General features: G+C 44.2%; 2 protein-coding genes across 8 annotated transcripts in view; one reads left to right on the plus strand and one right to left on the minus strand.

Annotated features, from left to right (window-relative positions):
• UBTD1 (ubiquitin domain containing 1) overlaps positions 1-3,813 on the minus strand; it is a 55,486-nt gene extending 51,673 nt beyond the window's left edge. Inside the window, exon 1 of one of the 2 annotated variants that reach the window (XM_077878108.1) lies at positions 3,364-3,813. In XM_077878108.1, coding sequence (XP_077734234.1) covers positions 3,364-3,433 — 70 coding nt within the window. In that variant the 5' untranslated portion in view covers positions 3,434-3,813. The remainder of the gene's footprint in view (positions 1-3,363) is intronic. The other variant, XM_077878110.1, reaches the window with a different exon arrangement.
• A 447-nt stretch (positions 3,814-4,260) lies between these two features.
• The window catches only part of MMS19 (MMS19 cytosolic iron-sulfur assembly component), a 34,653-nt gene continuing 16,049 nt past the window's right edge, over positions 4,261-22,864 (plus strand). For 3 of the 6 annotated variants that reach the window (XM_077878092.1, XM_077878095.1, XM_077878093.1), the window contains exons 1-8: positions 4,262-4,421; positions 17,513-17,561; positions 19,873-19,973; positions 20,740-20,825; positions 21,635-21,709; positions 22,096-22,165; positions 22,540-22,668; positions 22,759-22,820. In XM_077878092.1, coding sequence (XP_077734218.1) covers positions 4,310-4,421; positions 17,513-17,561; positions 19,873-19,973; positions 20,740-20,825; positions 21,635-21,709; positions 22,096-22,165; positions 22,540-22,668; positions 22,759-22,820 — 684 coding nt within the window. In that variant the 5' untranslated portion in view covers positions 4,262-4,309. Of the gene's footprint in view, positions 4,422-7,881; positions 7,970-8,586; positions 8,670-17,512; positions 17,562-19,872; positions 19,974-20,739; positions 20,826-21,634; positions 21,710-22,095; positions 22,166-22,539; positions 22,669-22,758; positions 22,821-22,864 lie in introns of those variants that run through there. The other 3 variants (XM_077878096.1, XM_077878094.1, XM_077878097.1) reach the window with 3 other exon arrangements.

The following is a 22,864-nucleotide window of genomic DNA, read 5'->3' on the forward strand; positions in this document are numbered from 1 at the left end:
AAAATAAAAAAGAATTATAATCACAAACCTCCTAGCTGACATAAGATGGCCTGACCAATGGGTGTAATGTCTCTGCTTTACCTGCCAAATGACTAGGAAGACAGAACTAAGGCCAAAGGGTAACATAACAAGGTATAAGATTTCAACTCAATAACTTTACAGTTTTGAACAGCTGTCTTTGTGAAGATGATGAAACAGTGCTGATCTTGTACAATCCTGTCCCTATCCATGATACTGAAAGTGTGACCTGAGAGAGGTTTTTGAGGACTTGCCCAGGGTCACCCTGCTACTGTCCCAGGACTAGAACTCAGGTTCTAGCTCTCTATTGATGATTTCTTCCTATTACCCCAGTGGCAAAGGAAAGGTAAGAGTTACCAAGGGAGCTGGAGAGTTTTAGGCATTAGTGTTACAACATCAAACTATGTCTTTGTCAAAGGGTAACCTGCAGATGTTACAGGAATGCCAGGTGCACGCTGTGAAGTTAAGGAGGATCCCTTCCTTCATACCAAACTTGTCATCCTACAGAGTCCCTCTTGGCTTTGGACTTTATGAATAAAGCTATTCATAGGGGGACCTACAGAATTGAAAAAATGATACACTAGCAGGTTAAAAAAATGCAGATATATACTTCAGTAAAATGTTTACGTGAAAAATTCAGACACTAGGATGCAGTTAGGTTAATGCTCTAAAATCGGCAAATATTGGGTGCTTCCTCTGTTCAAGTCAGTGTGCTAAATGCTGACTGTGTGTGTGTGCGCGCACCTGCATGTGTGTATCTGTATGGCTATATAAGCGGGTGTGAGAGACAAATACATAAGGATAGGACAGAACCCAGGTCTTCAAGGCTTGCAGGATAGGTGCTGATACAAGACTATAAACATCAAAGAAATGACTAATTATGTGGAGTAGATAATTGTTAAGTAAATGGCATAATGTGTCTGCAGTTCTCCTCAGAAGGGGAGGATTTGGAATTGTCAGGCAAGGTGCTTCTAGAAAGATATGGGATTTGAGGCAAACCTTGAAAGGAAGAAAGGCTCTTGATAAGGGGAAAATGGCAATGGAGCAAACACTGGTGGCCTTAATAAAGGGAAAAGAAAAAAAATCATGCCTTTAAAAAGGACCCGACCAAACTGGACAGCCTTGAAAGTTAAAGTTCCTACAGAAGCGGAGAAGTGCAAAAAGATTTCTAAACAGGCATGTGGCTGGCTCAGCCAGTAGAGCACGCAACTCTTAATCTTGCAGTTGTGAGTTCGAGCCCCATTCTGGGTGTAGAATTTACTTTAAAAAAAAAAAAAAGTTTCTGTTTAAAAAAAAGATTTCTAAGCATAGAATTATAGGATTCAAAAAAAGTTAATTTGACAAACATCTTCTGGGGGTAGGGTGGTAGGGTGCACAGTGTGCAGACATCAGATGAGTGACCGAAGATGAACTTGCTTTTGGTGGGGAACTAACTTTAGCCAGGGAGGTGGGGTAGACTTGAGATGACAAGGGAGTGAAGCAGAGTGGAAGGAGCAGGTTTGTATGGCTTCCCAAGGAAGAACCAGCAGGTCGCAGTGGCTGACTGGCTGAGAGGCAGAGAAAGCCAGCAGAGAGACATCTCCAAAGTATGACGTTAGGCAGCTTCAAGAATGGAAGAGTAAAGGGAAGCTGGCTGAAGGCAGAGATGCAGAGCTTGGTTTTAGAAGTGCTGACTCTAATGATAACTATATCAGCGTGTCCAGTGGGCTTTTACTGATGTGAGTCTGGAATTTGACAGGTAATAGCTGAAGATACAGTATAGGGGTCTCCCCCAGTGGACAGAGTTGTGGGACTGAGTATGATTTCTCTGGGAAGGTGTATGGGGGGTGGGGGGAGTCAAGCTGAACCATGGGTGTGCGCACATCTAGGACGCGATGTGATCGTGAACAGTGATCAGAGGATAAAAGCAGGATAGTCTAATGCCAAGAAGGGAAGAGCTTCAAGCACGAGAGGATCGGCACCAGCGAAAAATGCTACAAAATCAATCATGTGGACTGAGCACATAAATAATAAGTATTTGGCGGGCAAATGAATGAATGAACGAAGGAAAGCCCTTGGGTTTGAGAATCAACTTTCCTCAGTCAGAATGGCCAGGGTTGCCAAAAGGTTTTTTTCAATGTTAAATTTTACCTCGTCCCTCCACCCCCCGAAAAACATTTTTCTTCTTCCACAAGTCATCCTGTCCACCACACAGACATCCTTCTCTGCTTCCCGCACATTTGCCCTCATCTTCCTTCCCAGTTTCCACAACCCAAGCAACACACCTTCAGTGTCAAAGGAGGCCGGAAATTCCAACTAGAGTTTCCACTTCATTAACAACCATGGCTGTGGCCCCTCTTACATAAAGGGATATGTGGCAACTGGGTGGATGAGGAGACTGCGTAGTAGCCCCAGCTGCACTGCTAACTCGCTGTGTGGCTTTGGGCAAGTGGTTTAACCTCTCTGGATCTGGGCTTCTACACAGACAGGAGGAGGAGTTAGGTCTATCTGGACTCCAGACGAGTTTGAAGGTCCCTTTCAACTCTGAAGTATACGATTTTTATCATTCTCAGAAGGTCCTTGCAACACCCTCCGAGAAGGAAGTGAGTACAAGACCCGGGGAAACGAACGCCAGACCTCTTCCCAGGGCGAAGCGCCAGTATAGGAGGAGTGTACCAAGAAAGTGAGAAGGCGCTGCCCAGCCCCTGCGGATCACCAGGGAGCAGATCCCATCCCCAGGCTGGGAAGGATCCCAGCAACCCCCAGCGATTCCCACCCCGCACCCCACCTTCTCTAGACTCCAGACAGCCGGGAGGCTCTAAAAAGCCTTGCGGGAGAAATAAAGATTTCTTTCCCAGAGTCCTGCGCTGCTTTTGCCAGTTGGATTCCGGCAGACACGATCTGCAGCCGGATAATGACACAGACAGTCTTCGGAAAAGCGACAGTTCTCGCTCGCTCCGAGTGCTGGGGACGCTGGCTCCCCGCGCCGTGCCCCGACGGGCCAGCCTCCGACCCCAGCCCGGCTGCCAGGCCAGCGGCGCCCCCGTCCCGGGCCCCGCTCCTCTCCGCCGGCCCCGCCGCGGTCTGCAAACATTTCCTGCCCCCGCCCCCGCCCCCGCCCCCGCCCCCCCTCGGAGCTTCCCAGTTGGAGCGAGTTGGGCTCGCAGCCGGGTCAGGGCTCGCAGCTGCCCCAACTCCGCTCCCCCCGCCACCAGGGCTGGGGAGCGGGCCCCCGTCTGGCTACGTAGCAGCCACTGGGAGACCCAGGCGCCGGGAGCCGTGGGAGGTCGCTTGGGCGGCCCGGGGCTGAGGCGAGGAGGGGGACAACTGGCGAGGCGCGTGGCCCCGCTCCCTCCCTCTCGTTACCTGCTCGCTTGCGGGGGTGTCCCGGGGCGGCCGGCCTCTCCCGGCGCTGTCTCCCCACGCAGTTGCCCATGCTGGCTCTTCAGCCGGGCCCCATGCACGGGAGGCGGCGGGCTTGTCGGCGGCTCAGAGCTCCTGTCCCGGACCGCGGCGTCCCGGGTCAACGGCTCCCGCCTCCCAACATCGGGCGCTCCCGGATCTCCCCCCGGGGGCGCGCTCGGCCCGGGCGCCGGCTTCGCCACAAACTTTGCGGGCGAGGGGAGAGGGAGGTGGCCGATTCCTCAGCACAGTCCCAGGTGGCCGGGCCAGGGGGGCCCGCGACGGTGCCCGGCCGGAGACCAGCTCCGCTGGAGGGGCGGAGAGAGGGGGCGGGCACCGGCGCAGCTACTCCCTGCTAGCTCGGGGCGCCCAGCTGGGGCCGGCCCCCCAGAGGCTGTCACTCACCTGCCTAACCCCGCCCCAGCCCGGCCCAGCTCCCCGCCGCCCGCCCGCGGTGCCCGCGCCTCCGCCGCCGCCCGCCCCAGGTGCGCATGTGACCGGCGGCACCGCCCCCTCGGACCGGGCCTGGTTTTCTCATTGGCTTCCTCCAGGTGTGTACCGCCCCCTGGCCCCACCCGGCCAGGTGACCGGCCAGGTGACCGCCCAGCCGCCCGTCTCCCGGGCAGCCGGGCCGGGAAGCATTCGCCCTCAACGGCCCCCGGCTGCGTGCCCGGCAGCCGCCTCCCCGGCCCGCGCCACCGCCCAGGCCCCAAGCCCCGCCCCCCAGGGAGGGACCGTCCCAGCCCTCCCTGGAGCTGGAGCTGCCGGGCCGGGGGCCGGCAGGCACGTGATCCACGGACAGCCCCGCCTCTTTCGCCTTCGCCAGGCGATTGGCCCAGGGGGCGCGTGCGCTCAGAGGCCCGTCCCGTGCCACCGCCCACTTCCCCTCCCGCGGTCTCTGGTTCGCGTCATGGCCGCCGCCGCCGCTCTGGAGGCGGTGGCGCCTACGGGCGCGCTGTGGGGCCTCGTGCACGACTTCGTCATGGGTCAGCAGGAGGGCCCCGCTGACCAAGTGGCTGCAGGTACGGCGGACGGCGCCGCGCGGCTTCCGCATGGGGCGGACCAGAGGGAGCGGCCTCAGGACGGCCGCCGGGCAGGAAGGGAGTGAGGGACGGCGGTGACTTTGAGAGATTGGTCTGGGGCTGGTTGTGAACACCGCGTGCTTGGGAGTCGCTTGCATCCTCCTTAAGGCGCCTCCACGCTCCTCATCTCGGCAGTCACTCTGCGCCGGCTGGGGTTAGAGTCCTCACCGGGGCGCAGATGAGGAGACTGGAGCCGGGAAAGGGCGAGAGTCGCACATCTGGCAGGAGGGGGGGGGCAGGCTGGGACTCAGACTCGGGCCGTCCAGCCCAGAACCTGGTTCTCCCGCCGCGAAACCACGTCGTCTGGCGGAGGTTGACGTGAGAAGCAGCGTCTTCGGCGGCGTCAGCCGGAGTCCCGCGGCATGTTGGGAGTGGCCGCGCGGCGCGGCCTCTGACTGGCTGACTTGGAGAGAGGAGGGGAGAAGCCATCGGGGTGGGGGTGGGGGTGGGGGTGGGGGTGGGGGTGAGGGTGAGGGGAGGGTTTGAGACGTCCCGCGGACGCTCCTTAAGACGTTCTATCTCGTTTCTTGGTAAAGTTCTTGGTTAAGTTGCTTCATGACTTTTTTTTATGTGGTGTTTGTTTTTATCTTTCCCCCAGATCATCAGTTTCCCGCTTTTGACCAGTTCAGGGACCTCATAGTTCTCACGGCTTATCTAAGATTTGAATAAAACAAATTCCAGATTTCCTTGGGAGTCAGAGACTTCAGTCTTTCAGAAAAAAAGAAAACGTTGAGTGTTAGGAGGCGTTCAGACTTAAGTAATGGAATACGAAATCTCTTGAATACAAATGAGTTTTGTCTCTGGAGATTTTGTGTGCTTGGGAAAAAGTAAAAGACCTTGCTTTTGAAAATTGAACATATTAAAAAAGAAAACTGAACATATTAACTTTTAGAATATGTGAGAAATGAATAAAGTGAATGTGAGAAAGTATACAGTGAACCTTAGCAGTTCCACTTTCATGCAGTCATCCCACCATTGTTGAACACATACTATTCTCCAAACACGATACAAAGCAATAGGAATATAAATACAGATTAGACTAGATCTGTGCCCACCAGGAACTTCTATTGTGGTGGGAGAGACAACCATGCAAACAGTTTTACCACACCATAAAATGGGCTGTATGGGGTATGTGCAAGGTGGCAAGGAAGCATCAAAGAGCAAAAGCCTGATGCTGTTATGCAACCAAATTTAACTTCTTACAGCTTTATAAAGTATAGTGTGTTATCAATGCCATTTCCCTCAGTGTTTTTTATTATGAAAAATTTCTGGGACGCCTGGGTGGCTCAGCAGTTGAGCCTCTGCCCTCGGCTCAGGGCATGATCCCGGGGTCTTGGGGTCGAGTCCCACATAGGGCTCTTTGCGTGGAGTCTGCTTCTCTCTCTGCCTGTGTATTGGCCTCATGCTCTCTCTCTGTGTCTCTCATGAATAAGTATTTTTTGAAAAAGAAAAATGTCAAACAAAGCAGAGAATTTTGCAACAGGCAGATCTACACACACCACCTAAACTACCATTAACATTTTTTTTTAAAGATTTTATTTATTCATGAGAGATGCAGAGAGAGAGGCAGAGACACAGGCAATGGGAGAAGCAGGCTCCCTGCAAGGAGCCTGATGCAGGACTGGATCCTCGGATCCGGGATCACACCCTGAGCTGAAAGACGTTCAGCTGTTCAACTGCTGAGCCACCCAGGCGTCCCATTAACAGTTTAACTTGCTTTATGGAGTATCTTTCCATCTATTTAAATTGCAGATATCAGTACACTTCCTACATGCTTTGGTAGGCATATTATTAACTAGTTTGTTTATAGCTTATTTTGGTGTACAGTTTATATTCAGTGAAGTGTACAATCTTAAGTGTGACGTTCACTGATTTTGGAAAATGCACATGCCTACCCCCTACTGTTATATCAGTGCCATTTGTAACTATTCTTTCACAATTTATACATTATGAACAATAATTTTGGATTTTTCAAATTCAAAATACACTTGAGAAGACAGCATGGATAAGGACTGCCAAGTTCTTAGAAATACTTTTGTAAAATTTATATTTTTTATGCCTGAAAAAAAATGGCCTAAACTACTGTCTAGTTTAAATTTTACTCAGCTCAACCAAGACTGTTAACACTACTCTTGTAATTTAGCGCTCCTGAATAGGAAAGGAGGTTGGTAGTAACAGGTTAGGATGAAAAGTTTTGGTGAGATAGGATTATGCATAACCTTGGATTCCAGACCTATTGTGTAGGTAATAGAAATCATTGTAGATCCTTGAGCAAGGGAGTCATATAATGAAAGTGAATTTGAGAAGGATTGAATTGGGTATTCTCAATCTGAGATCACAGCCCTAGTTAAGGTTTTGAAGGCTGATAGAGTTTTGAAGCATTCCCAGAATAAGATCTGCTTTCTAGTCCAGCCTGAGTCTAGCTTTGTTAGAGCTAAAGGGACCAGCTTTCTATTCAGCCACTTACAGCAGCAGCCTGTCCTACAAATTGTAAATGCAGAAGGAATACCCTGTGATCACAAAGGCAGCTATGACCGACCTTTAATTTGCACCTTGGCACTGGGGTTTCTGATGAAAGAAGAAAGGTGTCAGATATAAAGGTGCAAGTGATAGAAGAGAAATGACCCAGTAGGCTAAGGGTTAAAGACTTTTCAAAAAATAAAAATAAAAAAATAAAATAAATTTAAAAAAAAAATAAAAGACTTTTCATACTAGAAGTTGCCACTATCTGGCCCCAGCCCTTACTCTTACCAGTCCCTTCCTGGACCTTAAGTGACAGGTGGCTGCCACATTTGCTATTCTCTCAGTGCTTTCCTTCCCAGTTCCTTTCACGATTTACATCTCATCAAAGTTAGACCTTGGATTCAAGGCCCAGCTTGAGTTCTCACTGCCTGCCCCCTAAGTGTTTCCTGATTACTCCAGCCAGACATCATCTCACACTTCAAAATATTTGTGGTATTTTTTTCTCAACCAGTCATTTATTAGACTTGTTAATAACCCCTCACTTAGTAAACTTGTTCAGTAGCTATTTCTGTGTATCTCTCCACATCCTATCATCCTGTGCCTGCCAACCAAGTCACCTGGAGACTAGCATAAGTCAGTATGCAGTAAAAAACTATCTAAGTGAATGGAATGAGAGATGTTGAAGGAGGAATCTGTGGAATTTGAGGCCTAACTAATTACAGGGCTTGAAGGAGAGGGAGGACTCTAAGATGACCCTAAGCTTTTGAGCCTGGGGATGAGCAAAAGAAAAGTTCTTTGTCCAAAAATGGATTTAGGGAGGAAGCTGATTTTGAAAAGAGTGAATTTTGGCCAGTTGATGGATATAAACTTTCTTTCTTTCAGTTATTTGGATTTTTCTTCATTTTGGTCTTTATTGTATTATATTTTCCCACTTTAGTGTGCGACCACTATTCCTGAAACCAAAAGATTGTTAAACAGCAGTAAAACAGTTCTGAGAAAAGTCTGTGGCATCCTCAGCAGAAAAGGTATTTTGAGAGCTTGATTAGAACGGGGTCCTGATTGGGATTTTTCTCTCTCCTGCTCCTTCACATCCTTCCCCCTTCCTTCATTGGCTATTCCTCCAGATTCTCAAGAGGCTGCAGCTCCATCAGACAGAGGTCTGATTGTGCATTCTGTCAGTCTAATATAAATACTTCTTTGAGGACTCCTCTGTACTCCACATGAACTGGTGCCCTGCTGAGAGAAGTGTGGGTAGTTAGAAGGTGCTGGTAGGTCCATTTTTAGAGAGTAAATCTTGGACACACTGGAAAAACTTAGGTCTACTGATGTAGGGAGAGGAACTTACACTTGTTTTTCCTTAATGCCAATGAGACTACTTTTAGGAAAATTAACTCCTTACCTTCTTTTATCCCAAGAGTCTGAGTGCATAATTAACAATACTGCTAGATATTCAGGTATATTTTGTTTGGTAGAATTTATAGTGTTAAGAGAATGAATTACTTAAAGTTAGTGATGGATGGTTCATAAACCCAGGAATTTTGCTCCTTTGTTATGCTAATTCAGTCTGTTTATATCACTATGGTAACCCTGAGCTTGTTGCTCTGTGATTGTTTTAAATGTCTTACTGCCCCAACAGACTGGGCTCCTTAAGAGTTCTTCCTCTATATTCCTGTCTCCAGGCCTAACCCAGTACCTGATTTATAATAGGTGCTGAATAAATGTTGAGTGAGTAAATGAAAACAAATATTCAGGGGATCCCTGGGTGGCTCAGCGGTTAAGTGTCTATTTTTGGCCCAGGGCGGGATCCTGGAGCCCGGGGATTGAGTCCCAAGTTGGGCTCCCGGCAGGGAGCCTGTCTCTCCCTCTGCCTGTGTCTCTGCCTCTCTCTCTCTATGTCTATCATAAATAAAATATTAAAAAAAAAAAAAGAAAACAAATATTCATGACAATTTTTTTGAAGAATTAGGGAGACACACAAAAGGGGGTGATTTGGTTTTGGGAATCAAGGAGGGCTTCACAAAAGTTGACATTTGAGCTGGGTCTTGAAGAATTGAATTTTGACAAGGGCAGAGAGGAAGCATTTCAAACCAAGAGAATGTTTACAGGATTAAGGAATAGAAGAGCTTGATGTGTTGGGACATGTGACTGAATAATAGGATGAAAGGTGAGGCTAGAGATGATTTGGGGGCTAAATTGTGAAGGACATCAAGCCAAGGAGTCAGGTCTTAGGCAGTAAGGAGCAAAAGGAGATTGGCGGGCAGAGAAATAATTGTGCATTTTAGGGCGGTAATTCTAGATAGAATGTGGATGAATTGAAACGGTTTTCAAAAAAATTGAGGTAAAAATCACTTAAACCATTTTAAGTGTACGGGTAATTGGTTTTAACATTCATGATGTTCCATAAACATCACTATCTGAAAGTTCCAGAACATTTTCAGCACCCCAAAAAGCGGAGGATTGTTGCTATATAGTCTGGTTACACGGATGAAAAACATTTCTGGGGCACCTGGGTGGTGCAGTCGGTTGAATGTCAGACTGCCTTTCTGTTCAGGTCATGATCTCAGGATCATGAGATTGAGTCCTACCTCCTGCTCTGTGCTCAGACGATGTTTGCTGGAAACTCTCCCTCTTTCTTTGCCCCTCCTCCCTGCGCACATGTGCTTGTGTGCGCACATTTTCTCTCTCAAATTTTAAAAAGAGAGATTTCTGAGGTAGACTCAACAGAACTGGAATAAAATGTTAGGTTTAGTTACCTTTGTGAAAACATCCTCAAAATACTGATTCTAGTTTTTTGCCATCATACTCACCATTTTCCTTACTCGTTTATTATTGTGTAATAGCTATAAAACTAATATAATTTTTTTCATTTTTTTCCCCTAATTTTGTATTACTTTTATACTTCACTTTTCTTTTATGTTTGTGCTGCATTAATTCAAGATAGGATCCTTGTGAAAAGTTTGCAGACCAAAAGGCTCTGCCAGGAGGGGTTCACCCATACACTGAGATTCAAGGAATCACGTACAAATGGATGTTTATTTGTAATTTTAAAGAAGCCAGTTTCATACTACTATATGTTTCATGGTGAAGAAGTCTTTTTTTATTTATTAAATTTGAGGCAACCTGTAGGAGAGGGAACTGACTGGTAAGGGTTGCAGTGGAAATAGTTCACATCTTGATGTGTTGATTACTCAGAGTATATACTTTTGCTAAACTCATCACCTTATACTGTTAATATCTGTGCATATCACTATATATAAATTGTATCTCTTTTTTTAAATATTTTATTTATTCATGAGAGAAGGGGTGGGCAGGGACACAGGCAGAGGGAGAAGCAGGTTCCATGCAGGGAGCCTGATGCGGGACTCGATCCCGGGTCCCCAGGATCACGCCCTGGGCCAAAGGCAGCGCTAAACTGCTGAGCCACCGGGGCTGCCCTGTATCTCTTTTCTTTTCTTTTCTTTTTTTTTTTTTTTGTATCTCTTTTTTAATGAAATATTTAGAGGCAACTGAGTGGGGCTTAGCAGGCAGGTCTTTGTCTTACAGTACCTTTTTTTTTTTTTTTTTTTTTTTTAATTTATTTATTCAGAGAGAGAGAGACTGAGAGGCAGAGACACAGGCAGAGGGAGAAGCAGGCTCCATGCAGGGAGCCCGACACAGGACTCGATCCTGGGTCTCCAGGATCAGACCCCGGGCTGCAGGCGGCGCTAAACCGCTGCGCCACGGGGGGTGCCCTGTCTTACAGTACTTAAGTATGTCCAACAATGGACCCTAGCCCAGCTTCCACAGAGGACTTTGATGGTGTTGCTGGAGAAAATTATGATTCAGTGATATTCTTTACTAGTAACAGTTACCAGTCCCCCGTAGCTTCCTGTGCAAAATTGCTACCTCTGTGGCCACTACTGAAATGTAGTGTGTTTAGATAGGGTTTTCAGCAGAGTTTCCTGGGCTTTGGCCAAGAGGTTCCAAAAAGGTACCCTTTCTACCTTCCCAAATTGTGCAATACTCTTTTTTGGTGTATAACCCAGAAATGAGTATCTCCATTCACGTCAGTGTTGCCATTAAGGAATTGCGTATAGAGCTGTCAATTCCTTGGTTTGTCCTGTTAGTCTGGCTGTTGTCCCTTCCCCCACCCTACAGCCTGCACATTTTTTCCCTTGGCTCTTTCTCAGGAGCAGGGGCAGCAGCTGGGCCTTCCACATCCTGGCACGAGTGGGGCTAAGAGTGCCTGATGTCTAAATTGGTGCCAGTCACGAGCTATGAATCCTGACTAGGGCACTCCTTTTCTCAGTCGGTTTGGACTTCTTACTCTAAGTACCAGAGTGAGCCTCTACCCAGTTCTGCTCACAGCTGTTGTTCTGATCAGAGCCATAAACTTAAGGGGAACTGGAAGTTTAGCAGTTTTCTCAAGACTTTTTCACTCTAGCCAAAGTCTTGTGTTGCTGAGAGCTAACCTGTTAGGTCTAGCATTTAGAGTTAGGTGGGTTGGGGACCCAGAACAGTCTTCTGAAGTATTATTCCCTGATTGCCACATTTTATTGAGCTGCAACTCCTTTATGTTAGTCAAACCCTTAGGAAGATTGCTAACCTTGTATTCTTTGTTTCTTCGTTGAGAATACATCCTAAGATGCTCCTGCTACATCTATGTGAATTACTATTGCGCTGTTAAAAATATATTTTAGGGCGGCCCCAGCTGTCTCAGCGGTTTAGCGCCACCTTCAGCCCAGGGCCCTGATCCTGGAGCCCCTGGATCGAGTCCCACGTCAGGCTCCCTGCATAGGGCCTGCTTCTCCCTCTGCCTGTGTCTCTGCCTCTCTCTCTCTCTGTCTGTCATTAATAAATAAATAAAATATTTTTAAAAATGTATTTTAAAGGGGTGCCTTGGTGGCTCAGTTGGTTAAGCGTCTGACTCTTGATCTCAGCTCAGGTCTTGATCTCAGGGTTGTGAGTTCAAGCCCCACATTGGGCTCCACACTGGGCACGGAGCTTACTTAAAAAATGTATTTTAAAAAATAAGTAATATGTTCATATGGTACAACATTTAAAAGGTAGAGAAGGATACACAGAAAAGTCTCCCTTCTATCTCAAAAGTAGAATGCAGACTTTTTTTTTTTTTTTAAGATTTTATTTATTTATTCATGAGAGAGAGAGGCAGAGACACAGGCAGAGGGAGAAGCAGGCCCCATGCAGGGAGCCCGACATGGGCCTTGATCCCCGGACCCCAGGATCACGGCCTGGGCTGAAGGTGGCGCTAAACCGCTGAGCCCCCCCCCCCCCCCCCCCCCGGGCTGCCCGGAATGCAGACTTTTAAATAAATCTACTGTATTACTAGTATGTCATGTATCCTCACTAAAGGAGGAGAAGAGCTGATCTAAGTGACTTGCTAAAATAGTATTTTGTCTGGAAACTATAAGGCTAAAGACAAATGCACTCCTAAGTTTTTTTCTCATAGGAGTTGACAGTTTTGAAAGTAATTTACAGCTATAGTAAGGTTGAAAAACTAACAAATGGTAGATAATAGGAACCACATTTCTGTCAAAGAAACAAATTACAAATAAAAAAAAGAAAAGCAAGGAGGGAGGCTAGAATGGACCCTGTGGTACTGGATTAGAGCAGGAGACTTTAATATGATCCTATGTGTAGTTTAATATACATGGATAGAAAAATAATGAAAGATATGTATGTAAACATAGGTTAATACATATATTTCCCAGCTCTCTCTGCTAAGGAGGGTCTAGGAGCAGTGGTACCCCATTAGCAGCAATCACAGCTACACTCAGATCTTGGTTTGTAATACCATCCCCCAGTAAAAGGAATCAAGGCTTCTTGGAGAAAAAGCTGATTCTACACCTGGGACAAAGAAATTACAGGATGAGCCTATAGTATTTTGTAGTGCTAAAAGGTTAAGAAAGTACTTAAAAAATAAAATGATGGGATGCCTGGCTGGCTCAGTTTCAAAGAATATGAAACTCTTGATCTTGGGGTCATGAATTCAAGCCCCACACTAGGTGCAGAGATTACTTAAAAAGAACAAACAATAATGGGCTAGCTCTGTTTCAAAAAAACTTTATAAAAATAAATAAATAAAAGGATGGGCAAGTCAAAGAGACACAGGAGCCAATCTTAAAAAGCTCCCTGGACAAGTCAAAGAGACATAAGAGCTAACCTAAAAAACCTCCCCATGGCCAAAGATAGAACAATTTGAACAGCAAAATAACCTAGTATTGGATTATAACCTGAAATGTAAAATAAATATACATGGGTCTATGCTGATATAAAACAAATGACTAAATAATTAAAGGTGGAGAAAAAATGAATCTTCTTTACAGGATAATTCCACATAATATAGGTAGGTATATAGAGATTCCTCTTTTTAGGAAGTGGAGCTTAACTTTTGTCTCTCCTTTGAGTGTAAGTGGGGCTCGGTGACATCTTTCCAAAGAGATAATGAGAAAGGAAAAATAGTACTATATAGTATGGAGACCTGGCTGACATTGCCTTACCAAGTGATCAGATTTACAATCACCAATAATAGGTAAGTCCTGTTGATACATTGTACCCCTAGTATGATATGATAAGACGAGAAGGGCACTTTACCTCTGTGCTATTCTTCTCGAAAACCATGACGCCAGTCTAAACATGAGGAGAACATCCAACAAACTCAAATTGAGGGACATTGTATAAAATACTTCTTTAGGATATCAAAGGTCATAAAGAACTAGGAAGACAGAAACTTTGACAGACTGGAGACTAAGGATTCATGATGGCTAATTGCAATGTGGTATCCTTAATTGGATCCTAGAACATAAAAATGATATTAGTGGAAAAGCTGGTAAAATCTAAATACAGCCAAGAATTTAATAGTAATATACCAGTGCTAATCTCTAAAATTCTTCCAAAATAAAATACCTGTTGTTTTTGTTTGTTTGTTTGTTTGTTTGTTTGTTTTTAAAGATTTTATTTATTTATTCATAGAGACACAGAGAGAGAGAGAGAGGCAGAGACATAGGCAGAGGGAAAAGCAGGCTCCATACAGAGAGCCCGATGTGGGACTTGATCCAGGGTCTCCAGGATCATGCCCTGGGCTGCAGGCGGCGCTAAACTGCTGGGCCACCGGGGCTGCCCCAAATACCTGTTTTTTAAGAAGCCTAACTCTCAGCCCCCTAGCTATCCAGTGTCCCTCCTTGGAGACAACCAATATAGTTCCTTTTATCTTCTAAGTAAATAAATGCAAATAGAAATAACCCTCCCTCCCATTAAAAACAATGCTTTGCACTAGTAGTATATGTACTATTTATGTACATCATCCTGCTTTTAGATCTTATCCCATTATCTGTATGTGTATATACACACACACATTCAGTCTTTTGTACTTTTTTTCTAAGTGGCTGCAGAAATTCCATTGTATGGATATACTGTAATTTAACTGATTTCTTATTGATGGCCATTTGTTGTTTGCAGTCAGTTGCTGTTATAAATAATTCTAATGAGGGATGCCTGGGTGGCTCAGCAGTTGAGCGTCTGCCTTCAGCTCAGGGTGTGATCATGGGGTCCTGGGATTGAGTCCCACATCTGGCTCCCCACAGGGAGCTAGCTTCTCCTTCTGCCTATATCTCTGCGTCTCTCTCTGTGTGTCTCATGAATAAATAAAAAATCTTAAAAAAAATAACAAATGACCTTGTACATGCATTATTTTGCACTCTTACAAGTATATAGGATAAATTTTAAGATTCTCTGAATTAAAGCATATGTACATTTGTAATTTTTATTAAAGATACTGTCAGGTTAAAAAAAAAAAAAGATAGGGATCCCTGGGTGGCGCAGCGGTTTGGCGCCTGCCTTTGGCCCAGGGCGCGGTCCTGGAGACCCGGGATCAAATCCCACGTCGGGCTCCCGGTGCATGGAGCCTGCTTCTCCCTCTGCCTGTGTCTCTGCCTCTCTCTCTCTCTCTGTGACTTTCATAAACAAATAAAAAAAAAAAAAAAAGATACTGTCAGGTTGTACTGATCTATACTCTACCTGAAATGTATAAGAGTACCTATTTCTGCATACCATCACCAAACATAGGTGTATTAGAAAGTTTTTTTTTAGTTTTTGCCAGTCCAGTATTTTAAAAACAAAGTTTTTATATAGTTTAATTTGCATTTCTATTGTGAATATGGGTGAGTATCTTCTGTAGAATGTTCATTTTTTTTGGTTATGTCCATTTTAAAATTCTTCGTTGATTTTTTTTTAGTTTAATTTTATTTAAATTCAGTTAATTAACATATAGTGTTATTAGTTTCAGAGGTGGAGCTCAGTGATTCATCAGTTGTATATAACACCCAGTGCTCATTACATCATGTGCCCTCCTTAATGCCCATCACTCAGTTACCCCATCCTCCCACTCCTCTCCCCTCCAGCAGCCCTCAGTTTGTTTCCTATGATTAAGAGTCTATGGTTTATCTCTCTCTGATTTCATCTTGTTTTGTTTTTCCCTCCCTTCCTCTAGGCCCCTCTGTTTTGTTTTTTAAATTGCACAAATGAGGGATCCCTGGGTGGCGCAGCGGTTTGGCACCTGCCTTTGGCCCAGGGCGCGATCCTAGAGACCCGGGATCGAATCCCACATCGGGCTCCCGGTGCATGGAGCCTGCTTCTCCCTCTGCCTGTGTCTCTGCCTCTCTCTCTCTCTGTGTGTGTGTGTGATGTGACTATCATAAATAAATAAAAATTAAAAAAAAATAAATTGCACAAATGAGTGAAATCGTATGATAATTGTCTTTCTCTGATGGACTTATTTCGCTTAGCATAATACTCCCTTAGTTCCATTCACGTCATTGTAAATGCAAGATCTCTTTTTTTAATGGCTGAGTAATATGTCATTGTATATGTAATACCACATATTATTTATCCATTCATTTTTTTTTTTAAAGATTTATTTATTCATTCAGAGAGAGCAAAGAGAGAGGCAGAGACACACACAGGTGGAGGGAGAAGCAGGCTCCACGCAGGAAGCCCGGCGGGACTCGATCCCAGGTCTCCAGGATCACACCCAGGCTGCAGGCGGCGCTAAACCGCTGCGCCACCGGGGCTGCCCTCCATTCATATTCTTGTTATCTTTTTTCTCATTGATTTGTAGGAACTTTTTATATGTTGGCAAAAAAAAGCCCTTTGTTATAAGAATTGCAAGTATATTTTCTGAGTTTGTCTTATGATGTATTTTTGTTTTTGCCCTGCAGAAAATCCACTTTCTAAATGTAGCTGATTTTAACCAATCTTGTCTTTTTATGGCTTTTGAATTTTATGTAATACTTAGGTATTTTCTCATGTCTTTTTTTTTTTTTAAGATTTTATTTATTTATTTGAGAGAGAGAGACGAGAGAGCACAAGCAGTGGGAGAGGCAAAGCAGAGAGAGAGGGAAAGGAGGCTTTCCGCTGAGCAGGGAGCCCCATGCGGGGCTCTGCCCCGCATTCTCCGATCATGACTTGAGCCTAAGGCAGACGCTTAACTAACTGAGCCACCCAGGTACCCCTCTCATGTCTTTCTTTAATCTGAGAAGTTTACTTTGATGAAAGATTCAAAGCCAAGATTTTTTTTCCAAATATTTACCCAATCATTGTAACATCATTTATTGAATAGTCTGTTTCTCCCGTTAATTGAAATAGGATTGAAGAGAATTGAAATAGGAAAAAAAATAATATTTCATGCATTTGTGTCTCTTTGTGGACTTTCTATTTTTGTGCCATGGATTTCTCAGTTTAAATATGAGCTCACACCAGTTGTTTTTTGTTTTTTTATTCTAGAAATCTTCAAGTGTAGTCAAATGTACACAGTAGGTTAGTTATTGTGACATTATAACAATTTTTTAATATCTGGAGGGTCCACCTTCCTTCCTGCTCCTATTACTCTTTTTCAGAATTTGTTAATTATTGTTATATTTTGCACTTCAACTTTACAATAAGCTTATCTAGTTCCCCCCCAAAATAAAACTTCTATTGGTATTTTTACAGAAATTATCTTAAAATTATTTTAGAAGGTATGTCATGTTGAGTCTTTCACAAATGTGACATGCCTTTCTATTCGTATTTTTTTGTGTGAATCCTCTTTGGTGCTCTAAAATTTTCACTATTCAGATCTTCACACTTTTTGTTATGTTTATTTATATCCAGGTATCTCTCTCTCTCTCTCTTTGCTATCATAAATAGCATCTTTTTTCCTTTATATTATTTTACAGGGCATTGTGCATACATAGGTGTATATGAAGGTTCTTAATTTCATAATATTAATTTTGTACCTAGCCCCCCTAATGAATTATTTTATCTGTAGTATTTCTTCAATTATTTCTCTTGGATTTTCAAAGTATAGTTATATTATCTACAAATGATATGTTTATTTCCTTTTCAAGTTCTATAGTTAAAGTTGCATTTTTGCAACTGTTACAGTACTACTTCTCATATAGAAGGGGTGCTTGGCAAGCATAGTAGGCCCCAAGGTACAAACCCCAGAGTAGGCGGAAACATTGGTAATTAGAGCCTTTGAACCCTGGGACAGGGTTTTGTTTTTTCATATTTTTTTCTTTTGTTTCATCTAGATGTGAAATCTGGGAGCTATACAGTGTTACAAGTGGTGGAAGCCCTTGGGTAAGAGCCTCTGTTATAGAGTGCCCTCCTCCAGTCTTGCTTGTGCACGCTGAAAAGGTTATTTTGTACACTGCTGCTTTCCTAGAGCTAACTGGTCCTGAATTTCTCTTACTATAGCCCAACAACCCCCTTCCACATCAGTACCTTGGTCTAAGCCAGTGTTTGTCCTGAAAAAAGTTTCGTGCCACCTGACTAACGTTCCTAAGGAAGTTTTGGAAGTGCCTGGATCAGCCCATAGGTGTGGGGTGAGATGGATGGTTGAGAGCCATCAACTGTTATTTAGAGCTGGGATTTCTCCTCTGCTGCTTATCCTGGCTCTGACTCAGACCTGCTCATGAGCTCTGCCTGGGGAATTCCCAGGAGGCTGACCATGCACCAGATCCTTCCTCACTATAGGAAAAGGCATGGGGAAACAGCTGGAAAATCAGTATTAAAACCAGATATCCAAGCACCAAAGGAAATATGTGCTTATAGTCTGATGCCTGCTTTTCTCCTATTTTATTCTTAGTAGACTGTCTAAATTGACAAATCTTACTTGCAAAAGTTGTTAACTGTCACAGTTTTCTGAAGCAGAAAATTAGAAAATTGAGAGGGTGGGATAGAATGTAGGTCACTATTATGCATCTCTCCCACCTAAGAGACCATTTGGCCTTTCTACACATGGGGCCTTGGTCCGTTTTTTAAAAAGTAACAGTTTTATATATATGATATATTTAATTCATATATAAAACTCATATCAATTTTTATATGTGATGTGTATGTCATATCATAAAGTTCATCATTTTTTGCATATTCAGATTTGTGCAACCCTTACTTCAATCGATTTTCAAACATTTTCATTACCTCAAAAAGAAACCCCACGCCCATTATCAGTCACTATTCCCTCCCCTTCTCAGCCCCCAGCAACCACTAATTTGCTTTCTACCCCTGAGGATTTGCCAATTTGGTAAATTTCATATAAATGGAATCATATAACATGTAACCTTTGTGACTGGCTACTTTGATTTAGCATAATGTTTTCAAAGTTTATCCCTGTTGTAGCTCTGTCAGTACTTCATTTCTTGCTGAAGAATAATCTATTATATGAATATACCATATTTTGTTCAGCCATTCATTAGGTGGTGGTTATGGGTTATTTCAAATCTGGAGTATTCTGAACATTGCTGCTATGAGCATTTGTGTGCTTTGGCCCATTTCTAAATGCATAGTTTTCCACTTCTGAACGGAGTCTTTTCTACAAGATCCTATTCTAGGGACCTTATCAAGAGTGATTTTATTTTTGCCCTTTTATCCTGAGTTACAGATACCCTTATCCTTGAAATTTCAGTCAAATGTCCTGATTAGCTCTCCTTCAGAAATCTACTTCATACATTTACTTGCTTAGATTGCTAATCATATGTTTACATGTAATCTCTGTAAGAGCTATTTTGAAGATAAGTCACCTTATTGCTTCAGTGCAAGTTTTCCCATTCAGCAATCATAAACAGTCAAAACCTTTATTCTGACCATCTTACTTTGTAAAACTCCCAGTTATAAAGATTTTTCCCCCTTAAGACCTTGGTTGCTCTCAGCATTTTTTCCTTGCCTGTAATATATTTATTCTCCTGTTTTGGTAGAAGTTGCAGCTGCCCATCATCTCTTGAGCCCTGTGGGTAAGCTGCTAAGCTATGCTTCAGAGGAATGTGGCTGTCGTGTAAGAGTAAGCCCAATGACCAGTCAGTACCTATAGATGGACACTTCTGTTAGCTGTGGTGACAGATGAGCCTCTAATGAATAATACCAGGTCAATCTGAGGATTGGCTCTTTAGGCTTTGGCTTTACTATTATCTGTAATGCTAAGTACCCACGGAACACCTTCCTGAGCTGGCTTCCATGCCCAGGGGGTGAGTGTGACTAATTTCAAAATGCTTATTCCTTCAAAGTCTGGCGGAGTGCCTCAGTGGCTCAGTCAGTTGAGCATCCAACTCTTGATTTCATTTCAGGTCTTGATCTCAAGGTCATGAGTTCAAGCCTTGCATTGGGCTCCACACTGGGCATGGAGCCTACTTAAAAAAAGAAATATATGGGGCGCCTGGATGGCTCTGTCAGTTGAATGTCTGACTCTTGATTTCAGCTCAGGTCATGATCTCAGGGTTATGAAATGTCAGGCTCCATGCTTAGCAGGGAGTTAGCTTGAGATTCTCTTCTTCTTCTCCTTGTGCTCCTCCCCCCACTCACATGCTGTCTCTCTGCCTCTAAAATAAAATCTTTAAAAAAAAAAAAAAGTTTGAACAGGGTTATGTCAGGCTCTCTCTATCCTACTTTCTCCCAGGTCCTCTCTAGAGAATCCAGAACCCCGAACTCGGGCACGAGGAATCCAGCTTCTGTCACAGGTGCTACTCCAGTGTCAGTCCTTGCTCCTGGAGAAGGAAGGTACTGGCATCACTAGTAGGAGTGTCTTCCTGGATTGTTGGGCCAAAGCCTCCTTTGTCTATTCAAGCCAATTTTACAGGGAGGGAGGAAAGAAGGAAGGACATAAGGAATCTGTGAACTACTAATGCAACATCTTCATTCCTCACTGGTATATGTGGCAGAGATGATAAGAATCAAGACTGAAGACACTGGGATTTCAAATGCAGCCTTAGACATTTTTTTCAGTTATCTTTCCCTCTCTGTAAAATAGACAAAGCAGTACTTCATAGATGTGGAAAAGTCACTTTGAAGTTCTGACTTAAAAAGCCAACAGCTTACTTACCTTCTATGGCATAACTGGCAAACTACAATCTATTTTAATAAAGTTTTTTTAGCCTATAGCCACACCCGTTGATTTATCTCTTGTTTATGCTGCTTTTATGTTAGAGCAGCCGAGTTGAGCAGAGTTGAGTAGTTGTGACCAATACTTTGTCTTGCAAGCCTAAGATATTTCCTATCCAGCTCTTTGAGAAAGTTTGCCAAATCCAGTTCTATACAAGGGAAGTTCTGGGGTAAAAGTGGGTTCAACTGTGGACCTGTGTGATAATAGATAATAAAAGATGCTCACCTCTTTTCCTAACTGATCAAGGCACCCTCAAATGGGAGAGCATGGGGCATATCTCTTAGTGAAGGAGAAAATTCGTAGTGAAATCCAAACAGGAATAGCCTTTATAGATTCTGGGAAGAAGCCTGTGTAAAATAATGGCTGTATTTCTGGTTTGTACAGTGGTACACCTGATCCTATTTTATGAGAACCGGCTGAAGGACCATCATCTTGTGATCCCATCTGTCCTGCAAGGTTTGAGGGCGCTTGTAAGTTCTCCTTCTTTTTCATTACGTACTGTGTTTGTGGGAGCCCCTTTCCAGTGAATTCTGTCCTTGTCCTTTGGGGATCAGACTCCCCAAGTGCTGGGCAGCCCCAGTTTCTTAGCGGTTTAGCGCCACCTTCAGCCCAGGGCGTGATCCTGGAGACCTGGGATCGAGTCCCACGTCAGGCTCCCGGAATGGAGCCTTCTCCCTCTGCCTGTGTCTCTGCCTCTCTCTCTCTCTCTCTGTTTCTAATAAATAAGTAAAATCTTTAAAAAAAACCAACAACAACAAAAAAGACTCCCAAGTGCTGAGGAGCAGATGCCCAAATGTGGGACTAAACCAGTGTCAGCTGGGATCCCTGGGTGGTGCAGCGGTTTAGCGCCTGCCTTTGGCCCAGGGCGCGATCCTGGAGACCTAGGATCGAATCCCATATCGGGCTCCTGGTGCATGGAGCCTGCTTCTCTCTCTGCCTATGTCTCCGTCTCTCTCTCTCTCTCTCTCTCTGTGACTATCATAAATAAATAAAAATTAAAAATAAAAAAAAATAAATAAATAAACCAGTGTCAGCTAACCACTTCTGTTTTTAGTCTAGAGAGTAAAAAATATTTTGGCAGGACTGGAACTCAGAACCAAAGTGGAAGGACCTGCAGAGAAGTAATCAGCTTGAGAAAAGGGACCATGTTCTCACTGTTAGCACTTCTTTCTGAACCTGGATGTTGTGATTCCCACTGTAGCTAATTAAGCCTCTTTTGGGATTGTGTCTTCAAGGCTAGAAAACCCTCCATGCTCACACATCTCCTCTTCTCCCCCAGAGCCTGTGTGTGGCCCTGCCTCCAGGACTGGCCGTCTCTGTACTTAAAGCCATCTTCCAGGAGGTCCATGTCCAGGTGAGTGATGACAGTCACTTTTGTATTCTCTGTCTCCCAGCCCTGACATATATGACTAGGATTAGATGGCAAAAAAAATACTGCCTTCTAAGTTCTGAACTTTTTCAGGTCTTTGATCATGTTTACCTGCTAGTCTTTGCTCCTGTATAAGGAGAAGGAGGCAGGCCATTATATCTGTTCTGTGTCCTCTCATACCTGAACAAAGTAAAGCAGACAGGTATTGGTTATTGGCTGTAACAGCTTTCTCTGCATTTCTTCTTAGATTCATCTTATACTAGTATAAAGAGCACTGTCTACCTAGAGATTGTGAAGCAAGAAGTAGTTTTCTCAGCTTAGATATTCTTTGAGTACTTTCTTTACTTAGTTCTGGTCTCTCCCACCCCAAGTCCCTGCCTCAGGTGGACCGACACACAGTCTACAGTATCATTACCAACTTCATGCGAACCCGTGAGGAAGGTAAGAGGCAGGGCTCTTTGGCAATTCTGAAAAGCAAATACATCCTTTTCCCTCATTACCAAGACTCATGTTTAGCCTGTAAGTCATATAGGAGACCCAATACTCTGAAAAGAATGAAGGAAAATTGAGGTGTCCACTCACTACCAAGTAAAGGAATGGCAGTTTGGGCTGATATTTTAAATTCCTACCTCTAACAGTTACATATTTTTGTACATCTTTTCTTCACTGTGTATTCTCTTGGAATAGGAAAACAAAAAAAGATCTGCTCTGGGAGGCACCAAAGGTAGGGTAGCAATAGTAGAGGGAGAACAGAAGCCAAAAAAAGCCCAGCTTTCTATCTCAAGGGAGGTAGTGACCTATTCTCTTCTCCCCAGAGCTGAAGGGCCTTGGAGCTGACTTCACCTTTGGCTTCATCCAGGTGATGGATGGGGAAAAGGATCCCCGAAATCTCCTGGTGGCTTTCCGCATCGTCCATGACCTCATCTCCAGGGACTATAGCCTGGGTACGTCCTTATAGCCTTGAATTAGCTGGTTAAGGCTTGTCAGATGAATGAAAATTAGAAGTTGACCTCATTGTTTCTCTGGTACCTTAGGACCCTTTGTGGAGGAGTTGTTTGAAGTGACGTCGTGTTACTTTCCTATTGATTTTACCCCTGTAAGTAGCCCCTTTTATTCATTCATTCGTTCACTGATTGATTC

Source organism: Canis aureus, chromosome 29 (assembly GCF_053574225.1).
Source record: "Canis aureus isolate CA01 chromosome 29, VMU_Caureus_v.1.0, whole genome shotgun sequence".
NCBI classification, from domain to species: domain Eukaryota; kingdom Metazoa; phylum Chordata; class Mammalia; order Carnivora; family Canidae; genus Canis; species Canis aureus.